Source organism: Numenius arquata, chromosome 10 (genome assembly GCF_964106895.1).
Source record: "Numenius arquata chromosome 10, bNumArq3.hap1.1, whole genome shotgun sequence".
In the NCBI taxonomy this organism is placed as follows: Eukaryota; Metazoa; Chordata; class Aves; order Charadriiformes; family Scolopacidae; genus Numenius; species Numenius arquata.
Genome location: NC_133585.1, coordinates 5393011 through 5414742, shown reverse-complemented (window position 1 = coordinate 5414742; position 21732 = coordinate 5393011). Strand labels below are relative to the sequence as shown.

Here is a 21732-nt window from a genome sequence, read left to right as displayed (position 1 = left end):
TATAACAGCAAATTATGAAGCTGATATAGAATCATAGAATGGTTTGGGTTGGAAGGGACCTTAAAGATCATCGAGTTCCACCCCCCTGCCATGGGCAAGGACACCTCCCACCAGACCAGGTTGCCCAAAGCCCCATCCAGCCTGGCCTTGAACACCTCCAGGGATGGGGCAGCCACAGATTCTCTGGGCAACCTGTTCCAGTGTCTCACCACCCTCACAGGAAAGAATTTATTCCTAATATCTAATCTAAATCTCCCCTCTTTCAGTTTAAAACCGTTCCCCCTCATCCTATCGCTCCCCTCCCTGATAAAGAGTCTCTCCCCATCTCTCCTGTAGCCCCTTTAGGTACTGGAAGGGGCTATAAGGTCTCCCTGGAGCCTTCTCTTCTCCAGGCTGAATAACCCCAACTCTCCCAGCTTGCTATATCAAATCTTGTTAAGTTTTAAGTGTAATGCGTTGATCTGAGTTGATCTGCACTTGTTCCAAATAGCCACAAAACGTGGCATTTGAAGAACCGTTGCATTTCATTGTAAAGGTAGCTAAGAAGATGCTGACTTTGTAACATGCTTTAGCACGTTAAAGCTGCTCTAAAAATAACATTAATACAGAAATTTAATTAGCTTAACTAAGTGCTGCAAAAAAAAAATCCTAAAACCTGCCCTTGGAACAGGTTCCTTTATTAAAAATAAGACAGAGCCCCACACAGTCACAGTATAATCCATTTATTAGCATACCTTGTGAGCCATTGGTGTTGATCCAGGGGACATGACAGTTTTGGCACTTGACCGATTTCGGAGGTGCTCAGCCTTTGGTTTGTAGAAAGGGATTTTAATAGGACTGGGATACTACACAAGAGAATGTTTCTCCTCGAGATGGGGAATTAAATATTTTTCTTAACACATAAAAATATAAGCCCACAAGATGTGTGTTGGTCTGGGTCACAGTGCCTCGTTCCACAAGGAGTGGTCCCAAGCTGGTTACCTACAAGGGCCATTCTGACTCCCCAGCCAGTCTGACAAGATGGTGTTAAATACCACAGTGCAGTTCATCTCTCCAAGGCTTTCATCTGATTGCTGAATATACACATAAAAATCTGTTTTCAAGTGGTTGGTGGATCACTGCAGCTGGTTTTTTTTTTTTTTTTGGTGAAGAGACTTCAGGATATTGGGTTCAGAAAGGAAGGAAGACAGGAAAAAGGCAGGCACACCTCTCTTACCCCCGAGATAGCAAATATCCATGTTCCTAGTTCCTCACCAATACCTCTGCTAATACCTTTCAGGAACCGATCTGTTATTCTCTGCTACAAGGGTTACAAGGACAATCAACATCCTGTCCAGGTTAATAAACAGCTGCTTGATTAATTACAGCACAGAACATAATTCATGGAAATCATCAGAACAGTGTACAGCTACAGGAAAGGGAGAAATCTTTAATCCAGCTTCAACTGGCCAAAGCCTGGACTGGTGTGAAGACAGGGCTGATAAGGGCACTGCAGGACAGGAAGACACTGGCACTGGGTCAGCCTTTGTAGAGCACTGGGGCATTCCCTCAGAGAGGGATACCTGGAGCACTAATAGCTGCTCCTTAGACCCTTAACACAGCCAAGGTTCTACTCCTGCCAGTGCTCCCAGCCAGTGGCAGTGACATTCCTTTTCCCACATCACCAGCATATGCCATACTGCAAGTTTAAAGCTAGCTCCCGCACACATACATAATACAGACACAGCGCTGAAAAACACTTCCAGCGTTGCCTATGATAGAAAATCATACTGAAAATAATCAGCAGATGGCACAGCCTTCCCTGGCAAACTGCATTCAGTTCTGGGTACCGAAGCTTAAAGATCCAGCAGAAAGAGAAGACACGGAGAGGGAGTCAGTATGTCATCAGATACCCAGGCTGTTTGGGTTGAAAAGAGACAGAGAAGCCACAGTTTCAGAAAAGGGACTCTCTCTAGAGTAATGGATGACAGAGACTATACAGCTAGGACCCTTATTTCCTCTCATGGCTGAGAACACAAGGACAGATGGGATTCAATGAAGACAAAAGGCAATTAATTCAGGAACCATAAAAAGAAATTATGTGCTATGGAGAATAAAATTATACTGGTTCTCATTGCCAGAAAATATTGAGGCTGAGAGCTTAGTTGGATTAAAGTAGGGATTAAACATTTATATGAGAGATGAAGGCTGGTTACATTAAATAGCTTTTTAAAAGTTAGGGATATAAACTCTCACTCTGCAGAAAAAAAAGAATCACAAAAGGATAGTGCATAGTGTTTGTACAACACCTAGAGGACTGAGTACTTGTACTTCTATTTTTAATGATAATAATAGTAATGCAAGTAATTAATTTAAATGGGCCAAGAACAAAATTCCCCAAAAGGAAAGGCTGTTAAAACTTGTACAGTACAAACTCGCATGTACTATCCTTTGAAACACCTGCTGCTGGCCAACATTAGGTACAAAATACAGTCCTAGAGTGGCTGACTGACGCTCATCCAACCAGGCAGTTCCAGCAAGCTTCAGGAGCAAAGCACTTGAGTTTAGTTTGGGCCACAGTCCCAGTTTAAACAGGGGAGGGGAGGTTACAAGAATAGGACAGACTTTGGGAAAGCAGGAAGCTGCTTTGCAGCACACTTAACTGTTTTACACCTCAAGCAAATTACTCACTCCCTGTGTTTGTTGTGTATCTATATCCCAGGAGTTTTTCCATGTTTCATGGGAGAACTGTGAACACAGAGATATTAAAGACTAACATCACAAATAAAGGGCAGCTAATAACTACGGTGAATGAGGTACCAAGAGAAAGTCCCCACAGTGCTGTTAAATCATGACTCAACACCTGAATGTTTGAGATTAACAGTACATTTGGATTTAAAGGAAAATAACCTGTCTATTTAGCCTTTTGAGGTCACATTTTTAAGTTCTTCGTAGTAATCACAAGGGCAGGAAAGCTATTGTCTCTTAAAAATGAAGATTTACTCTCACACCAACAACTGATTCTAGGAGATGCTGCTTTAAGGAAGGAAAAAAAAAAACAAGCAAAAACCAAACACAAAAGAACCACTATATTGAGAAAGCAGCAGTAAAACCATAGCATCTGGCAGCTGGAAATGTGTGATACGGGATTGCAGCAGGAGGAACAAGCATCTCTTAGCAGGGACAGACACTTTAAAGGGATGATATGGGAGCACACCTGCTATTCAGAAGAGAGAACGCTCCCCCTAAAGACATAACAGGGAATGAAAAAAAAACCCCAACTGTTGGCCTGTTCCTCAGTTGAGGCCAAATCTTCTGATTCCTGGAGCTGAAGAGAGCTGCTATGGAAAAATACCTGAAGATTTCCACTATGCCAGAGCCTGGTGCCATCTTCTGAGCATCTCACCTCTCCTTGCAGCATGTTTCAAGTACGCAAACACACAGAAACGGGAGCAGATTCACAGAGGCAGATATCTCTCCACTTCTACCATTTCCATGTGCCAGGGTGAAGGAACAAGTGTGACTGCGTTACAGAACTCAAGATAGTCAGACCAACATAGACTTATCATTCTTATCAGTGTTCTTCTTGCTGCTTTCTCTGCTCAGAGATTATGGACTAAAGTGAAAATAAAGACTTTAAAGAATCAGCCATTAACTGTTTTTCTCCTGGTTCTATGTTAAAGTCTTTTCCCAGCATCCGACAAAATAAATCTATGTCAGTCAGTCACAGGCCAGGGACCACAGCCTTTTCTGCTGCTGTGGGGCAAAAGGATGATATGTTGAAGTTCCTAGAGCTCAGACATTCTCATTTTAGCTTCGTCACTTTCTTGATCCAGGGTACGTATTTGCTGACCTTAGTGTACACACCGGGAGAATCCTTCCGACCGCAGCCATATCCCCAGGAAGTGATCCCCAAAATGATCCAGCGCCCGTTTGACCTCTGACACATGAGTGGCCCTCCGCTGTCGCCTTGGCAGCTGTCCACCCGTTTCTCTTCGGAGAGATTCCCGGCACAAATCATGCGGTTAGTGAACTTCTGCCCATAACGGGCCTCACAGTCTTCCCGTGGGAGAAGAGGCACCACCCCCTGCAGCAGGGTTCTTGAATAGGACTTCCCTGGAACAGAACAGACCAGCCAGACCAATTCACCTATGGACAACAGCAACGACCTAGAGCAATGGTGCTCCACACAAAAGCAGATGTTTGTACATTTAATGTCAAGACTGCGGCACAGAAATAGGCCAAGCTCAGCATCTCTGAACCACCAAAAAACAGTACTGCTAAGCCAGACCACAAAAAAGAGCTGTAAGATCAAAGAAACGGGGAAGAGGTTGGAGAAAGAGGTGACATCAAAGGATGAGTCTTACTCCTGGTTCTGCCAACAAGTAACTTGAACCTCGTTCAATTTATTTCACCTCCCTGAGCTTCCATTTCCTCCTCTGTAAAACATGGACACTTTTCTCAAGAGAATAAATGCAGTAATATTTGTGAAGTGCTCAATCCTCAGAGAAGTTTTAGAAGATGTTTCAGAGACGTCCAAATATTATTCAAAGGAAGCTCACTTCATTTTGGCCAGATTTGTCTCTTTTTGCTCAAAACTCTTTATTACCCCAGACTTAGGCAGAACATAAGGTTCCCGTGCTGTATTAGAGTGTGACCTTTCTGTGCCCAAGGTTTATAGTAAGTTCACGAGGTAGCAGGTAACTGCGCCTCTCATTAGGAAAGCCGGGTTTCGTGCGTGGGAGGGATTCTAGCCATTAAGTCCCAGTACAGCTTAGGGGAGATACATGGCCAAGTTTCTCCTTGATCCTCCCCAGACACCCAGAAGTGACACGTGCACCTGGTGCAACTCACTCCAAAGACAAATGTATATTAGCAGTGAAACGCTTGGGGTAACAGCTGGGAAGGATGGATAAGTCCAAAATCAACAGACAAGCTCCTGAGGCTATTTGCCTTTTGGCAGCGAGTCTTTCTGAACATATGGCTTTGCTCCAGTCACAGCAGCCCCAGAAAGGCCTCCTTGCCCCACGCCCTGTGTTGCATCTCTGAGCCCCAAATGGGGGAGGACTGGACAGCTGGTTATAGAGTGGTGTTTAGACTTCAAAGCTGTCTCCAGACCTCTGTAACGCATGCATGTCAGGACTCCACTGAGCCCAGCATTTTAAAACATCATCTTGAGAGTGTTAAGTATTTATTAATTAATACTTTCTAGAATATTCCCTGCTCCCTTTTACCTAGGAAACTCCATTGTAATGTGCTGCAAGAGGACAGGTACAGGCTGTTTTGAACCTAGTGCAGAAACCAACCTCAGAGCCCAACTGTCCCTGCAGCAATACCCAGGGAGATAGAGCAAGGTTGTCTGAGAGAGATTCCTTCCACCTCTAAGCCCCTACTTCACTATTACAGTATCATGAAGGCAGGAGGTCATGGAAACATGGAGGCCTCCCATAGGCTTTATACACCAGCTCTGCACAGGCTACTGCCTAAAGGATCTGCTGTAGGCAAACGTGTGCAGGAGTGGGGGGGGGAGGGAAGAAAGGATTGTGGCCACACAGCAGCATCACTCTCCCACAGCTTCAGAAGGATGCTACGGCAACTAAAACTTCCACCATGGGCATGCTCAAGAATCCTCAAAATCAGAAGAAAACACAATGGCACAAAAATCACCTCACCTGTCCACTCCTTGGCACCATGTGCTGGCAACAGGCAATAGGAGCAGTGCGAACATGGCCTTCAGTTGTGCAGACATAAATTAATGGCCCGTGTAGGCTCCTGCACTCAGACTTCCCCACCGTTTTTCCTCCTCAAAGCCCCATCACTCACCTGTGTCTCCCCAGCCAGAGATGATGCAAGCCTGCCTATTGATGTCGGACTTCTCTTTCCTGTCGGGCAGGCAGACAGGCAGAACATGGTGATTGAAGGAGAGACAGTGACCCTCTCTGCCCCTCATCCGGACCAGGGCAATGTCATTATCGTTGCTGCCGGCCCAGTAGTTCCTGTGGAGGACGATCCGCTCCACAGGCAGCTCCCTCTCAAACTCATCCTTCACGCCCGTGTGGTAATCGCCCACCCGCAGCAGGTAGCGCCGCACATCAACACCAAACCTGGAGAAAAAGACGCTCGAAGTCTTGATAATTCTACTAGGAGAGAAACAGCCTCACACAAGTTTCAGTTGCTGTGAGACTGAACCACGTCCTGACACACTTGATAAAACAGTGCCAGCTACATCTTTAGCAGATGTGATAATGCCAGCTGTTGGGGTGAATCGGTGTCTCATGCACAAGACATCCTTGGGGTTTTTTTCCCTCTAAAAAAAGGGCTGCAACATTTGCAAGGCATGTGACCTTGAGCTCACAGTTCCTTAAAGCACTGCAGAATGGCAACATGCTGGCTCCCTTTAAGTTGTAAAGCCTCAAAGTTAAGAGGGCAGGTATAAGCAGTGAAGGATAAAGCAAGCCTCTACTGAATCATCCCTAGAAGTGCTCCAAGATCACACACATCATAACCTGAAGGTCTTGTTTTAGAAACTTTGCTCATGTGGTTCCACTGGGCTGGGAGGACAGCCTTGCATGAGGTTATTTGCTAATCTTTGAGTATCCCTCAGGGTTCCCTGTTCACAAACGCACCTTTTGAAGCAGTGGGCTGCAGTCACTACCCAGCAGCTGCTGATCAGCGTTGCCCCACACAGCAGACGAGTATCTCGACGAAAACCCTTCAACCGTAGTGAGGCCTGCCATGGCCAACCTCCTCTGAAAAAGAAACAAGGGAATAACAGGCATCACACACAGAGGAGCTGTTCTCCTCTTTTCCCACCCCCTCTGCCTCATTTGGGCTCAGCTGGTGCGCATTTTCCCCTAGATGGGCCCACTGGTTCAAATCAAGTTCAAAAATCACCAGTGAAAATGTGTGAATGCATTCAGCATTTGCCAGGCTATTTCCAGAGCCTGTAGGAAAGCTGGAACCAGTTCCGGCTTTCCCAGCAAATACAGGGTAGTACCTGAGAGACTTGTTTCCACCTATGATCCTTTTCTTGCGACGGTGAAGCAGGCGCATCCCACACACACCAGATGCTGGACCTGCACAGCAAAGTTAGAGCAGTTGGGTAGATACCTTCAGCTTAAGTATGATGAATTGCTGTCACAGAGCCAAATACCATTCACCTTCCCTGAGGGCATTAATCCTCATGGTAGCTGACTGCATTGTGTTGTGCATATGGAATTCATAGAAGATTTGATCCCATAGTTTTCGTCAGTTTTGGTGGAGGTGCTCACCTCCAGTATTTGTAGTCTTACGCCAGGAATGGGACCTCTACAGCTATTTCCTCAGTGCTCTAAACCCCAAAGTTTGCTCATGGTTATGGCTCTAAGGAAGGGTACGGTGAGTTGGCTGTGGGGAAGTTCTGCAGGCTCAAAGGCCTGATGTGGGTGGAGCTCCTCATTCTGGAGCACCCTGTGCTCCTAAGAAGAGACAATGAAAACAAGGAAAGAGTAGGAGGTGCAGGACAGGACATGCTTATTTTGTAGGTGAAGTTTCAGCCAAAGAAGAGAAGAACTACAGGAGAAAAGCATAAAAACACTCAGAGATACTACAGCCAGAGCCCCAGATTTCTGCTTAGAAGAAATGGGCACGTCACCTGCTTTGATGTCTTGGACCTTCTCTTCCACGTAGTCACAGATCACACCAGCATCCTCACTGTGCCAGCAGCTGTGAATCCCGGTGTCAGGCCTGACGCACTGCCCCAGGGTGTGCTCCGTGCCACTGCATTCTATGTTGTCCAGATGGATGGGCCCGTGGCCTTCCCCAAAATAAGCCATTGCCCTGGCTTTTGCTGTACCTCTGCAATTAGAGAGAGAGTGGCTAATCTGCAGTAAGCAGGAGGCAGGTGAACCTGATGCACCAGCACATTTTAAGAGAAATAATATTTGTGTCACTCCACACACAGACAGTAGTACAGTACTTGCTGAAGGCACTGTGAGAATAGGACGCTACTCCCTCAAGCATATGCAGGTATCCCAGAACTAAGAAATGAAGCCCCCAGGTCCAGAAAGAAGCGATCCCCCCGAGAGCTGCTTCTTTCCATAAGATGCATGTACCAGAATCCTGAATTCTTACCTGAATCCCAGCTGCCTGCAAACTACTGCAGCATCTCGGTCTGTCCAGCCCTCGTCACAGACGCTGCCCCACTGCCCGTTCAGGAATACCTCAACCCGTCCCTCCTTGGTGCTTTCTCCATCCACCAGCCGCACAGGAGGCCCTGCACCAGAAAACACATGGGTCGCTGTAAGTGAAAACACCAGAGAGTGTGAGGTGCCCAGAATTCAGGTTCTATAGGAAAAGATGAATCCCAGACATCAGCAAGCTTCAAAAAAAAAGAAAAAAAGAAACAAAAAAAAAAAAAAAAAAGAGTGTTTCTATATGAAGACTATGTCCCTCATTTCACCTCTGTGCTGAATCAGAAGACTACATACATATTAATTTATTTAACACATACTGGAAATAATTAGTGGATCATATTCTGAAAGCTGAGCAAGAGGAGAACAAGAACAGAAGGAAAGTTATTAACTCCTGAGCCAAGAGTGGACAAGCTTAAACATGCCTTGGAAATAAATCCATTAAATTATAAAACTATTATATTATTCTAGGCAAGAGAAGAGTTCTACATCCAGGAAAAACAAAAACGTTGGATGCTGTCTGTTTCAATAAAAAAAAATATTTGACAAATTGGAAAGTCTCCTCTGATAGGAAAAGGGGAGGATATCAGGCCTCGTATAAAAAACGAGATTATGCTAACTTGAACACAATTCACAACTAATTCACAATTTTAATTAAAAGTGTGCCATCCACACAAGAGAGTGCCAATTTCCACACAACAGCCCCTCACATATAAAGTCCTCCTGTCTGGGCAAGGTGTGACACCAGTGTAACCACACCAGTTACCTAAAGGGTCTAGTTAAAGGGGTCCCGTGTTCCCACAGGCGTGGGGCTGAGGTGTCCCATGAGTGAGCAAGGGCACACTCAGGCAGCCACCATTCCCCAGCCCCTCAGGTTTGTTTTAGAGGCTGCCAATACAATTCCCTCCAGTTTCAATTTCTCTGCAGCTCTGGCCATGTGTCTGGTGGTGTCGCAGCCCTGTGGCTGTGCCCCAAGACAGCCAGGCCTCGTTCCTAGGAGTCCTCCTCAAAAAGCAGCCCCCTCACTGAGACAGCCCAGAGGAAAATCCCACATCTGCCAGAGCTTCTGAAGGACCAGGTCAGCAGGTGACACTTCGCCACTGTCCAGGGCAAGAGGCAAGGCGAGTTACCTAGGCTGCCATCCATGACCGTGTTGCCCTCGGGGGAACAGCGGACTCCCACGTCCTCAGCGTGTGAGCAGTCATGCTGCCCCCAGTTGCTGTGGGGACACTCCAGGAGGGACAGCTCTGTCCCCACACAAGCCACATCATCCAGTAAGATAAAGCCTTGGCCAGCAGCATAGTCCCCTTCAGAGGCCAGGGTAGCAGGACCACTAGAGGAAGGAAAGAGAACATAACATTAGATTCATTAAAACTCATTAATCCCACAGAGGGACCCAAGCTCAGACCCAAAGGGAAACTCCCCTGCAGAGCTCAGCTGTGATATCGGTGGCCCCCTGACCTAAAGCACTCAGTGACACAAAGGATGGCAGCCAAGCAGCTTGCACATCTCACCAGCTTCAGTTTTCAGGGAGGCCCTCTCAAACCAGTCCATTTTCTAGTGTCTGGTCTGAGGCACAGTCAGAGTAGCACAGGGGGCCAGCAATACCACAGAGGCTGCTTTGCAGAGGTGACACCAGGTACATCAATTGGGGGAGGCATCAAAAATACCAACATTTAATTAATTCCACCTCCTTTTATAGGAAGTAGTTACCTGGATCTGAAACGCAGAAAGCTGCAACGTTTTAGGCACTACAAGAGATGACAAACACAGTATGCAGCTGAACTCCAAGGGGAGAACTTATTTTAGTTCTTTTCTTCAGTCTATAAAGCTAAAATTTTACAAGGATACCCTAATCATACTAAGAAATCCACAAAAAAACTAGAGTATCCTTATTTTAAGTCTTCCCCAAAACCATACCTAGACAGACAACAGCTCAGCAATGGGCTGAAAGAAAAGCATTATGAAAATCCCTAATACCACTATTCTTTGCCCTGATGGTCTTTGTTCAGCTAGTGAGGCAGGTGATGTGTTTAGCTGACAGAGCAGAGGGGGTGGCAGTGCTGAGCTGATACACCTGGAAATTCAAGGTGTATTGAGAGAACTTTCTGACTTTGGTGAGGGGTTCATAAAGACAGTATCAAGCATGTTACCTGCTTTCAAAATATAATAAATTTTTTTTTTTTTTTTTTCCCCTGGGAAAGGGTGTGGATACCTATGAGTCTTTCCTGAATGAATGTTGTATAATGGTAATGACCCTTTTAACAAAGACAGCACTGAAGGAAGTAAGGTCCAGCCTATCCCAGTGAAGGAGGATGGAATCGAATCCCTGAAATTAGGAAGCACAGATGCTACACACGCTCTCCATCCTACCTGAAGCCCAGCTGCCTGCAGACCACCTGGGCACCGAGGTCTGTCCAGCCGTCATCGCATACAGTGCCCCAGTCTCCATTGTAATAAACTTCTACCCTGCCTTCTCTGGGGCTGCGGCCACCAGCCAGCCTGACGGTGCCCTCTGCAAGGGGTGGGAGAAGGAAAGGTCAGCACTCAGCAAGGGTGAAAAGAAACAGCCTGCGCCCCACTGCTGAAGTCTCTGTACAGCCCATGAGTGAAAGAAACAGAAGACACAGATATCTATGGGTACTCAAAACCCAAACGTCTCTGTTTGTCAGGGGAGGATTCACCTCAGCCTTTCTATGCCACCTGTGGAAAGCAATGGGAACACCACCACCAAGCCTGGCTCTGATCTATTCCCACTCGCCGCTTGCTCTCTGTCTCCACCTCTGGCAGCCCTTGTGGGAACCGTACAGAGGAGCCCTGTGGGATCCTGAAGCAGAGGAGCTACCTGCTGAGGAAGCTGTGTGACATGGGGAGTAAGACAGACCACATCTGACTGGCATAGAGCTGTAGATCTGTACCTGTGAAAGGGTCACAGGAGACCCCAGCATCTTCAATGTGGTCACAGTTCTGCTGTCCCCAGTCACTCTTCTTGCACTGGTCAAGCGAGAGTTCATTGCCTGAGCACTCCACTTCATCCAGCAGGATTGGGCCAGATCCCTGCCCATAGTGAGCCCATGACAAGGCTTTCGGGTTCCCACTGCAACGGTACAGACACGTAAGCTCACAGTAAGGAAGGTCATGGTCTTGTGCGCTCAGAGTCTGCCTTGCACAGGGACTCTCCGACGCTAGGCCAGCATCCTCCCATAGATAATCTGTACTTCTGGCACAGTGGTGTTACCAACTGTTCACTGAAATACCTTATTGGAAAGTTTTGTAATGAGACCTTCCAACACAACAAAAATGTGCCCAGGACATGACCAGTGCAGACACCTGGGGAGTTCTGAAGACAATGATGTCCTCAGAACATCTCATCAACAGGCAACACTCCCAAAGTTTGAGAGATCTCAAAATGGAATAATCTATTTTAAACAATTTTGTACTGATTTGAATTGCAAGAATGCTCAGTATACAACAGCTCCATGTTAAGTGCTGAATGGCATCGAGGAGAACAAGGTGCTCTCTCTTACTTTCCTCTCTGAAGAAGGTAAGGGCAGTCAGCGAAACGGGATGTGTTTAAACTTAATCAAGTAAACAACTGCAGTTCACATCTGGAAATCACCATGACAATTTATCACTGAGGCCCAGAAAATTTGCTATAGGACATACATGCAAAAATAATGTAAACACAGATCTCAGACAGGGATGCACCAACTTTTTTTTTTTTTTTTTTTTTTTGTTTCCCACAGCATAAGTCCATAAAACCGACAGGAATTAGGCATAAAATCCTTTTATAGGATGATCAGTCCAGAATTATCTCTCCCAGGGTTTCTGTACACTTCTCACAGAAAGGGCTGGTACTACAGTGAAAGGACATGCTCTCACATTCTCCATTCTGCCTACCTCTATTACCACTCCATTACATACAGCAGGGAAATTACCTGAGTCCCAGCTGCCTACAAACTACTTCAGCATCCCGGTCGTCCCACTGGTCATCACAGATGGTACCCCACTTGCCATCATGGTAAACCTCCACTCGCCCTTCAAAGCTCTCCTTTCCCCCAACTAAACGCAGGGGAGCACCTACACCTGTGCTTCAAGAAAGGGAAAGAGAGCACAACAGAACAAGACAGAGACAAAGCACATCCAGCAGTTCAGGGTGTAGAACCATTCACCAGCCAAAGGAGGTCTTGGGATGCTCTTGTCCCACCCTACCACATCCTCCCCTCTAAAACCACCCAAAAGCATCTGTGATGGCAGCCCACAGTATGGGTGCTACTGGTCCAGGGCTGGCTCTTTAACTGGCTGCGACAGCGATTAGGACTCTGCTGCCTGCAGACAAAAACCTGGTTTGATAAAAAGGGGATGTGGTCATAAGCAACGGCCATCTTTCAATGATCATAAAAGTATGCCCACTCTGAGAATTTGGGATTGGGAAATGATGGATAATTTTCCACTGGAAGTAAGATAAGGACCTGTATAGCTGGTGGAAGAAGAACACACTCCAGTGATTGATTGTATCTCCACAGCTTCACTGCCTTAGATTTTACATCTGATCAGCAACACTGATACAAGAAACAGGGAACGAACCTCCTCTGGAGATTTACCTTCTGGAGGGACACACGTTACCATGGCACTCCCCTGGTTACAGGCTCCTGACACGGCTTCCCGGTAGCCACACTGCAGCAGGGCTTTCTCATCCCCGTGGCAGTTTGCTGACTGCAGGTGGAGGGGAATGGGCCACAGTCCGGGATGACTCTTCTTCCCAGCTGTGCCAATCTCACTGGTATGGAGAAAGGAACAGAGCAATGAAATGCTGTGTTTCTGCTCGATTTACAAGTTCCCCTCAGTCCCTGTGACTCTCCAGCGCAGTTGTGGCATTTCACATCCCAGTGAGCCCACTTGATTGGGAGCGCATAAAGAGGTGGCTATTTACAGTCTAACGAGAAAGCACAAGAAAGCGCAAATGCCCTCCCACCATCCCACCCATTTTGTTCACAGTCAAAATTTCTAATAGAAAATTTACTACACAAATTCTGTCTGGTAATAATCAAAAGGGGATACGATCTCCCAGCTCACTCATCACAGCCCAGAGCACCAAGCAGAAATTACTGCTTTAAAGAGTTCTTGCAAATGCTGGTTGTTTTTTGGGAGAGCCATGGGAACAAAACACTAGGAAAGGACCCTGGTAAGTGGGAAACGAGCCCACAAAATAAACCCCTCTCCCCCAGCCAACATACTATGCCAGAGGGGCTGTAACCAGAGAGGCTGTTCTTTCCAAAGCCACATGAGCATGTAACTCTCACAACCAGACTGAGGTTCCCACCTGAGACCTAGTTGCCTGCAGACAACACTGGCATCCCAGTCAGTCCAGTGGTCAGCGCAGATGGTGCCCCAGAGTCCGTTGAAGTACAGCTCCACACTACTATCTTCAGCCAACCGCAAAGCACCTTCCAAAAAAGAAGGGAAAAAAAAAGCTGCTATCTTCTGATAGAGGTTTCAGACCAGCAAGTCTTGGACATGAACTGCGCTTGGCTTTTCTCATCCTTATTTTGCTGGTGCTGTCACCAAAGTGACTTGTATGAAGGAGCATGGGACGTGGCACCTTGGCAGTTCCAGCAACAGCTGCTGGCGCTATGTCCATTTCAAAGCCATGATAATACCAGCAGGAAACTTGGGTTCTGCCACAGCTGCAGGATTTTCCTTTTGTGAAAGTGGGGTGATTTTACACGTCACCTTGAAAAGGTGTATGGAAATGGCAGGAATCTCTAATTCCTATGATGCTCCACTGAGTAATTTTCCAGCTATCACCTCACCTAAGAGAGTCACTGTTGCTACAGCTAGATGTTCAGTAACAGCAGGTGTTCAATTTCTCTAAGAAAAGGAAGTGCCCACAGAAATGCCCTTTCAATTCCCACTGCACTACAAATACCTGCCACTGCTTAGAAAGCACATCTCCTTGCTCAGATATGTGCTGGGAGAGGGGTACACCTCTGCCTGTAGTACCTCAACGCAGGTACACAGCACAACTACACTCGTTGTATCCTTCCCTTTAATGAAGCGATCTTTGAAAGTGCTTCCACTGACAAAGGAAAAGACTTTGTCATTTAATTTATTAAACTGATGCTTTTCCATGCATTTTGCAAAGCAGGTAAGGGAAGGTCAGAAAACAGGAGGGCAGACAGAACATTTTCAAGAGTGCTGCACTGGAGTCAGGGTACTGAGCTTCATGCTTCAAAACAAGCAGCAGTCCTTGTGTTGGCACTGTGAGGAATTTTAAAGTAAGCCTATGACCTACCTTGCCACAGAAGATTTATAAACCTAACCACAGAAGATTTTTCCTTGTTATCTTTGAACTGCTATAATTACATAAGGAGAGCTCCGATATGGACACTTAAGGAGCAGGAGTGGGTTGTTTTCCATATAACTTAAACTGCTTTCAAAGTGGCGTAAGTTAACAGTAAAAAAAAAAAAAAAAAGTCTCCTTGTATGCGAATGAAAACCTCTATAGAAGGCATTATGGCTAGAGCAGCTTAAATCCACCCCCTACCAAATACAGACGTTCTTCTCCCACACAGTCCTAATTATTTCGACAATTCGGGACAGTTATTGCACTGTGCTTCTTTCACAGCATGTCCCACCTGCTGCTTGCAAGTCTGTGCAGGACACATTTCTGGCCTGATCCCCCCCAGACGGTGCAGCCCAGGCGCTGGCAGGGACACACAGCAGCCCTTACCTTGGTTACAGTCGCAGTTAGCCCAGCCGATGGCCCCTGACGCGAGCCGGTAGAAGCACCAGGGTGTAGTTCCCCCATCCGGGTTCCTGCAGTGGTTGTGGTCCCCCAAGCCACGGTCTGGGTACTGCTGAACATAATCGGGGAACTCTGCCCAGTTGAGACACACCGCCCCGGCCTCGGTGACGGCCAGCGAGCCGTTGTAATACCCAAGAGGTCCGACACCACACACACTGGACGCTGGGCACAGGAAAGGAGCTGTTAGCATCACTTGAGGCATGACCCAGCAAGGCTCAGACGATGCGGGAGACAGCAGCTGATCTCCTGAAACACATCCTGTCTCTGAAGCCTTGATTGCTACTTGCTTGATTTTTAATTCTCTCTGTTCAAGGCAGCTGCTCAAAGAATGTTTACAATACGCACTATCTAAAACACACATTGATCTGAAGTCATGAACTGCCCAGATCTTGGAAATGTATTAACTCTGGGCCCAAACATGGACAATTTGATCTGATTCCCATTACTGTTTATTTCAATATAAGTATGCACTTCCTCTGGAGCAGTACTTGAGCCTGGCACACACTCCTCCACTTCCTTCCCCACCTGCTTTGGCACCTGAATAAGATACTCTTTAAAATTTGATCCTAGGCTCTTTAGAAGAATAATTACCTGTCTAAATTGATTGAAACTGAGAAGAGTTTAAAATTAGATATAATTTCATTCTATAAAGCAGGAAGGAGGGAAATGACATTGTATTTCATTGGATGTATGTTCCCTATACACATTACCATATCATCTGGCTTATCTGGACTTGGCCAATACATAGGAAGGGAAATGGAACCTAGTTTGAGGGGAAGTGCAGGTGCCAGTGTTCCAGGCCAGTGCCCATGTGAAATATCTCATGCGAAGAGACCCCCAACAATTTAATATGGTCTTTAATAAAATAAGAAGACTCTCAATTCGTGACCCTGAAATAAGAAAGAGGGAAACCAGAACCAGACTCTGTGTGAGGGTGGGCTTTTTAGAGTTTGTAACATGGGAAAACATGTAACAATGGAAAACAGTTATAGGCTGTTTATTAATTGAATAAACAAAAGGAAGCCAATGCTTTCGGGAAACCCTTCTGCTGTAAAGGCACGTAGGACAAACAGCAAGGCTACAAAGAAACCTTGCCTCATGCCATTTGCCTTCCAGCCACTGCCAAACTCAGAGGGGGTAAGTGACAGTTGAAGGTTAACTGCAAGGCACAAAAATGAGAAGCAATTACAGGTAGGTGTCCAGAAAACACACTGTGCACTTTGCATCAGCTGGGACCCTCGGAGGGTTGGGGGGTGTATAAGAATTCAGCATTTATTAGAGCAGAGAAAAGATGAATGTGCAAAAAGACTGAGGCAGAGAAAGAGATGAAAGGAAAAGGACACGTGGGAGGAGTAGGGAACTGCAAGGGTATTAGGCATGAAGAAAAGAAAGCAGCCTGGCCATTTTGGGGAAGGAAATAAACATTGAGGCATGCAGGAGAAAAGATTGAAGAAGTGATGGAAAGAAAGGAAGAACGCCAGGTAGCAGTGGTTCATCGTACCTATGGTCTCAGATCACCGCTGCAGGAAAGAATCTGCCCGATGACTGAATTAATAACTTCTTGTTCTTACCTGCACTCTGCAAATGGTTTTGGTTGGGCTGAGATCCCAGGAAAGCCTGGGAAAAGAAACAGAGCAAAAGCAGAGAGATGATTATCCGATGAAATAAACGTGGGCATGTCCTAAAAGCAGCTCAGCCTTTTGCTGCTTTAGGCAAACACACCCTAGTAACCAGCCTCTTCCCCGCTCTCCCCATTGCTTCTCTTCAAATCCAATCACGGCTCTGCCCACTAACAACAAAATTAATAATTACTGGCCTGCAGAGATTTACCCTTGATCAAAGCACTACGTTACAAGGTTCTGTTTGTTCTTTTCCAATAGAATTGGAAACCTGAGTGAGGTGCCTATGGAAAGAAAAGCTAGAAGAAAATCACTGCTACCAGAAAGAAAAATAATGAATAACCACTTTTCTCTCTCTGTATATAGGGCAAGCCATTTGTGGCCACAGCCGCAAACAGAGATATATGTATGTGATGGGATGATGCCCCCAGAGATCCCTGTTAAAATAGTAATAAACATCTGTATACAAAGTAGGAAACACCTACAGAAGAAAATCCAAGAAGGCTTTTTAAGGATTTTGTTTTTAATACATGAGAATATGACATAACCTATAGTGTTATTATCCAAATGGGGTTAAATTGCTAAGAACAAAAAATATGAATCAAAGCCCTCAGAATTCCAGCATCCTGTCCAGCCCCAAGACTGCATTTCCTCTTGCAGGCAGTGTTTTTGGTGGTTATAACTTGACTGCTGGCTGAGAGATAGGGATCTCTGCTTCAACACCATTACAGGGTGAGCAGGCAGGTGCAAGATCTTCACAGACCCCGAGTGAAAAGAAGAAATTGCAACCACTTCTGCTAGCTCCTTGTAGTTTAATTCCTTTCTAAATACTTCTACGTGAACATTTCTAGTACTTTTATGGAACAAGGAGCTCTAATTCCCAGAGCGGAGTTGTACGTGTAAAGAAAACTAGCTATTGGAAATGGTTCTGGTTTTCTTCAAAATGCAGTAATTTTGCTTCTCTCAGCTTCACCTCTCCCTGGAAATGGGGAAGAGAAAAATTTGGAATTAAACCAAGTCCACCTCTGGAATAAACAGGGATAGTTGCCACAGACACCTTACAGGAATGACACCTACTCATGTCAAATGCAATTTTCAAATCAAGCTTATGAGTATGGTCCAGCAGGGGTTGACGACCATGGCTAAGCTCCAGCACCACCCTCCAGCTTGTGACACTGCATATTGAAGATGAATTCCTGACATGGTTTGGAAAGAGCAGATCAGGTATCAGGTACGTATGCACAAGGGGATGCAGAGACAAAACAGCACTTAAGTGAAAAACCCTTTCCAGCCAAGAATCCATCTATCTGCACATTATCAGGCTGTTGCAAGCCCACGTAATGGTCTGTGAACTAACAATGCTGAAGGACTTATCTGAGGATCTCAAAGCTCTTTGCAAAGAGAGGAAAGTGAGATAAGCTACATCTTTGTGACTCCACCAAACAGGTGACCGAGCCATAATCCAGGTCCCCTGACTCCTAGCTTTTAGTGCGCACCTGCACACACGTGTAAGCCTGCAGGCGACAGAGGGATGGGCTGGACTAGTAACAGGCTATATATGAAAGCCTGAACCTGCTCTTCTTGGAGACAGACCATAAACGAAGGAGCTGCAGTCCAAGTAATATGCTTCCCTTCTAATGAAAGATTAGTTGCTGCCAGTTCCTGCAGCAGCTTCCAAAATCAAATCCCCCACCACTGACCATCACCACCACCAAATCTTAGTGCAAGCAGCCTGTGCTGCAGTCACCGCCCCAGGTCCGTGTGGCTATAAATCATCTGTCCACAACGGCAATAGGAGCAATCAGTCAATCAGCAAAGAACAGAAACAAAGGATCTCTCCTGCCACAGTCACTGCAGCGCTTGAGAAACATAGGAAACCTGAGCCAAAGCATCTGCAAGCCCTTGTGCATCCTGCTTTCCTGCTTTGCTTCCTTTTCTGAATTTCATATGCACAACGAAATAAATCCCTCCCCAAGCCCCCAGCTCTTCCCAGAGACCACAGCTGCCTAGACGCTTTGGAAAACACAGTCAAGTAATAACAAGATCCACTTACAGTGAGGATGTTAAAAGAACCATGTGACTTCTTACGAGCAGATAGAAGAATAACCATTTCTTACCTCCACGCATCTGAGACAGGATAACAAACTCGAGAGCTCTACCAGGAGTCTGAGCACTTTGGGGATCTCCATCCCTCTTGCATAAAGTGGGCAGAAGCTTCTTCAAGCATCACATTCTCGTTCAGCTGCTGCGCTCAGTAGCTGCCTCCTCCCCGGGCTCTGCAGTTGGGCTTCCTCAGGAGAAGGGCATTAGCCGCTCCGCTCCGGAGGGAGCGGGATACCTCTTCCATTTCTGTGCAGGGAAAGGGATGTAAGGGAAGAGATCAAAGGTCCCAGCAGCATCCTAGAATTTCACTTTCTCCTTCCTCTCCTCATCTCTTCTCCTTGATTCTTCTCTTCGGAAAGGGGAGGAGGGGAGAGAAATAAGGGAGGAGAACATGCCCCAGAATTTGTCTAGCACCCTTAAAACCGGGAGGAGGCAGGGGAAGGGCGGGTGGGGCGCAGCCCGCACACCCCCCCCGCTGTCCCTCCCTCTACCCGTGCTCCGGGTGGGCGCTTCTCCCCAGCTCCAGCCTCCTCCTCTCCGCCCCTGCCCGCCCGCTCCTCCCGGGGCTGCCTCTTCCTCCGCTCCCCGCAGTCCCACGGGTACGGCCGGGGCTGGATCCCGCCGCAAAACCTCCAGCAGCAGAACTGGGGAAAGAAACGGCTTGTGCGCGCACGCTTGGCAGAGATTAGGCTTGTTGGGACGGAATCTGGACTTTACCCCCCCCCACCGCTGCCTCCTCCATTAGCTCCGCGCAGCTTCCCCAGGTCAAACCCTCCTCAGATTTTGAACCCAGGTAAACGGGAAGCCCAGAAAACTTCACATTAAGCGGGTTCAGATCTCCCCAGGGAAAACCCACAGGTGGCACAGCCCTCTCCAGGACGCGTTTTAGCCCTGCATCTTGCTATCATCAATGGGTGTTGCCTCCAGAGATCTTTACCATCCAGTGTCCCCTTGACCTTGGGCTGTAAAGTTATTTTCAGTCATTGGGCAGGATGCTTTCCAGGGGGTTGATCATTATTGTATCACTAAGAACAACCCTATGGGGGTTTTCAGTGCTTTCAGTTTACTGCTCCTTCACAGGAATTAGGGTTAGAGGCTACAACAAAACTTTTATACGTTATTAAATCTAAGAAGGGAAATCGGTCAATTTGAAGCTGTTCAGTCTTGGAATTACTTTTTTTTTTTTTTTTTTTTTTTTTTAAACACCTTCCCTGTGCTGCTCCTCAGCTCAGTCTAATGGGTATTTCCTACATTTATATTCTTATCTTGGAGGGATTAACTCCTGGTGTTCTGCAGCATGAAACATGAAGGTCACCTTAAGAAATGAGCTCACTTCTGGCCAAGTCTACTGAGCAGCATTTCCAAAGACACCTTCAGCATAAAAACAAGGAACAGCCTGATAAAAATCCATTGGCTTGACAAAAAGGTTTTTTTTCCTTCTTCTTCCCTCGCTTATTGCCCATTACTCACTTCACATGACAGTTTTGTGTTGCCTCATCCTAAGTCACTCATCAAATGCAAGGAAATAACCACTACCTGCTGGATCTTTTACAGGAGTGGTAGGAGAGAGCCCTTTCTTGAGTGGATTTGTACCATTCTGGACGCAGTGGATTTGGCCAAGAATTACACTCGGTTAATTAGGAGCAAATCTCCTATATCCTCCTAGCAAGGGAGGCAGGTGATTGGGGCAACAGAGGATGGAAATAGCTTCAGTGCTACAGCTTGCTCCAACTCTCAGGCAGCGCTGGTGAAAAGGAGCAAAACAAAATGAGAAGATGGGAATGTGATGGAATTTAGAACCAGTTATTCCAGTGAAAACACAGGGAAAGGATACACTGGAGGCAGGAAGAGAAAATTCAGAGAAATCTGCTCCTTAGTCAGGACTACAGAGGTGGTTGCTGCCCCTTCACAACTCCCATAAGACCCTCACCTATTTTGCCCTTTAGACCTGGAGAAAAACAGCCGCATTTAACTTCGGACACGTACCAGTAGAGTTTAAAACCTCTAGCAAAGGCCTGTACGACATTTCACTCACAGTAGCATTTGTTTCCCTCCAAAGGCAAGGCTTTTCTAGATAAAGTGATTTTAAAGGGAACACAATCAGTGCACCAAAAGCAAGAGAAGTCCAAGTTCAGTATTCAGTTTCTGGAGGAGTGACAAACTGTGCAAAGATAGAGGGGGTTTTGCAGTTGTCTCCTCTGTGGCGGGTCCTCTTTTGGAACGAATTCCTTCTTGCCAAGACTCCCCCTGGTTTTGTGGCACATGGAATGAAATTTTCTTGAGAGAGATGGATCTCAGATTCTCAAAAGCTTCTTATGGCTACATGGCCCTCTCCAAGTTGGAGAGGAAGACCAAGAAGGAAATGATACTAACATAACTATGGCAGTTTAGATAGGTAACTTATATCAAGATAAGGTAGAACATATTTTGGAACTTTCTTGTGTGGGCAAGTTTGGAGTAGTTGTAAAAACCTAAGTCCACTATTTAACATAAATCACCTTCTCTCCCTGATATAAGCACAGTTCTATAATAATAAGGCCCTGATTTCCTACAGAATCTTTCTGTCTCTATTTTTCCAGATTATTCTGTATTTACCCTTCTGAACAAGGAGCACCATCTTCTCAAATGCCCTCGGCTCTCTGGAATTCAACCTACTTCTCCAGAACTGGCAGGACTACTATTCCTCAAAACCAGCTGACATATCAATGCTTCCTCCGTAACAGGTCTTCAGTGAAAGCCTAAAAAGAGAGGTAGTTAATAGAAATCGTACCCAGAGCTGGTATAATACTCAGGCTGTAAGGAACAGGAGGAAGATCAAGGAATTCCAGCAGATTTGCTTAAATCCCATAAATCCGATTTAGGAGGGTAGAACAGCTAGTCAGCTTTTGTTTAATTCTCTCCCCACCACGCAATCACATACAGGTCCCTGCAGCAATGTTCTTAACCAGCGGGCTCAGCACCAGAACCCAGCTTTCTTTTATTCCCCAGCAACAGCATCACGGGGTGGTACAAGCCCTGAGCTCAGAGAGGACAGTGGCATTCACTGATGTTA

The 21732-nt window shown here is 46.3% G+C and overlaps 1 protein-coding gene across 1 annotated transcript; it reads right to left on the bottom strand.

Moving 5' to 3' along the window:
• Nucleotides 1–713: 713 nt before the first annotated feature.
• LOC141469165 (neurotrypsin-like) lies at nucleotides 714–18766 on the bottom strand. The gene is made up of 15 exons (XM_074154536.1): nucleotides 18695–18766; nucleotides 16530–16575; nucleotides 14884–15120; nucleotides 13474–13597; nucleotides 12755–12930; nucleotides 12089–12236; nucleotides 11069–11247; nucleotides 10524–10665; nucleotides 9281–9483; nucleotides 8092–8233; nucleotides 7613–7815; nucleotides 6977–7055; nucleotides 6606–6728; nucleotides 5803–6083; nucleotides 714–4095 (listed from the first exon to the last, which is right to left on the bottom strand). Exons 1-15 carry the CDS (start codon nucleotides 18764–18766, stop codon nucleotides 3785–3787), a joined length of 2466 nt encoding a protein of 821 aa, XP_074010637.1. The 3' UTR covers nucleotides 714–3784.
• Nucleotides 18767–21732: the final 2966 nt, after the last annotated feature.

What these genes read in the sequence shown, in the direction of transcription:
- LOC141469165 (XM_074154536.1), bottom strand. Translation starts at nt 18,766, where the DNA reads ATGGAGATCCCCAAAGTGCTCAGACTCCTGGTAGAGCTCTCGAGTTTG. An exon ending in AACGTGTGTCCCTCCAGAAG is followed by an intron (nt 12,237 to 12,754) that starts GTAAATCTCCAG and finishes CTTGAAGCACAG; the next exon opens with GTGTAGGTGCTCCCCTGCGT. An exon ending in CTCCTGTGACCCTTTCACAG is followed by an intron (nt 10,666 to 11,068) that starts GTACAGATCTAC and finishes CACCCCTTGCAG; the next exon opens with AGGGCACCGTCAGGCTGGCT.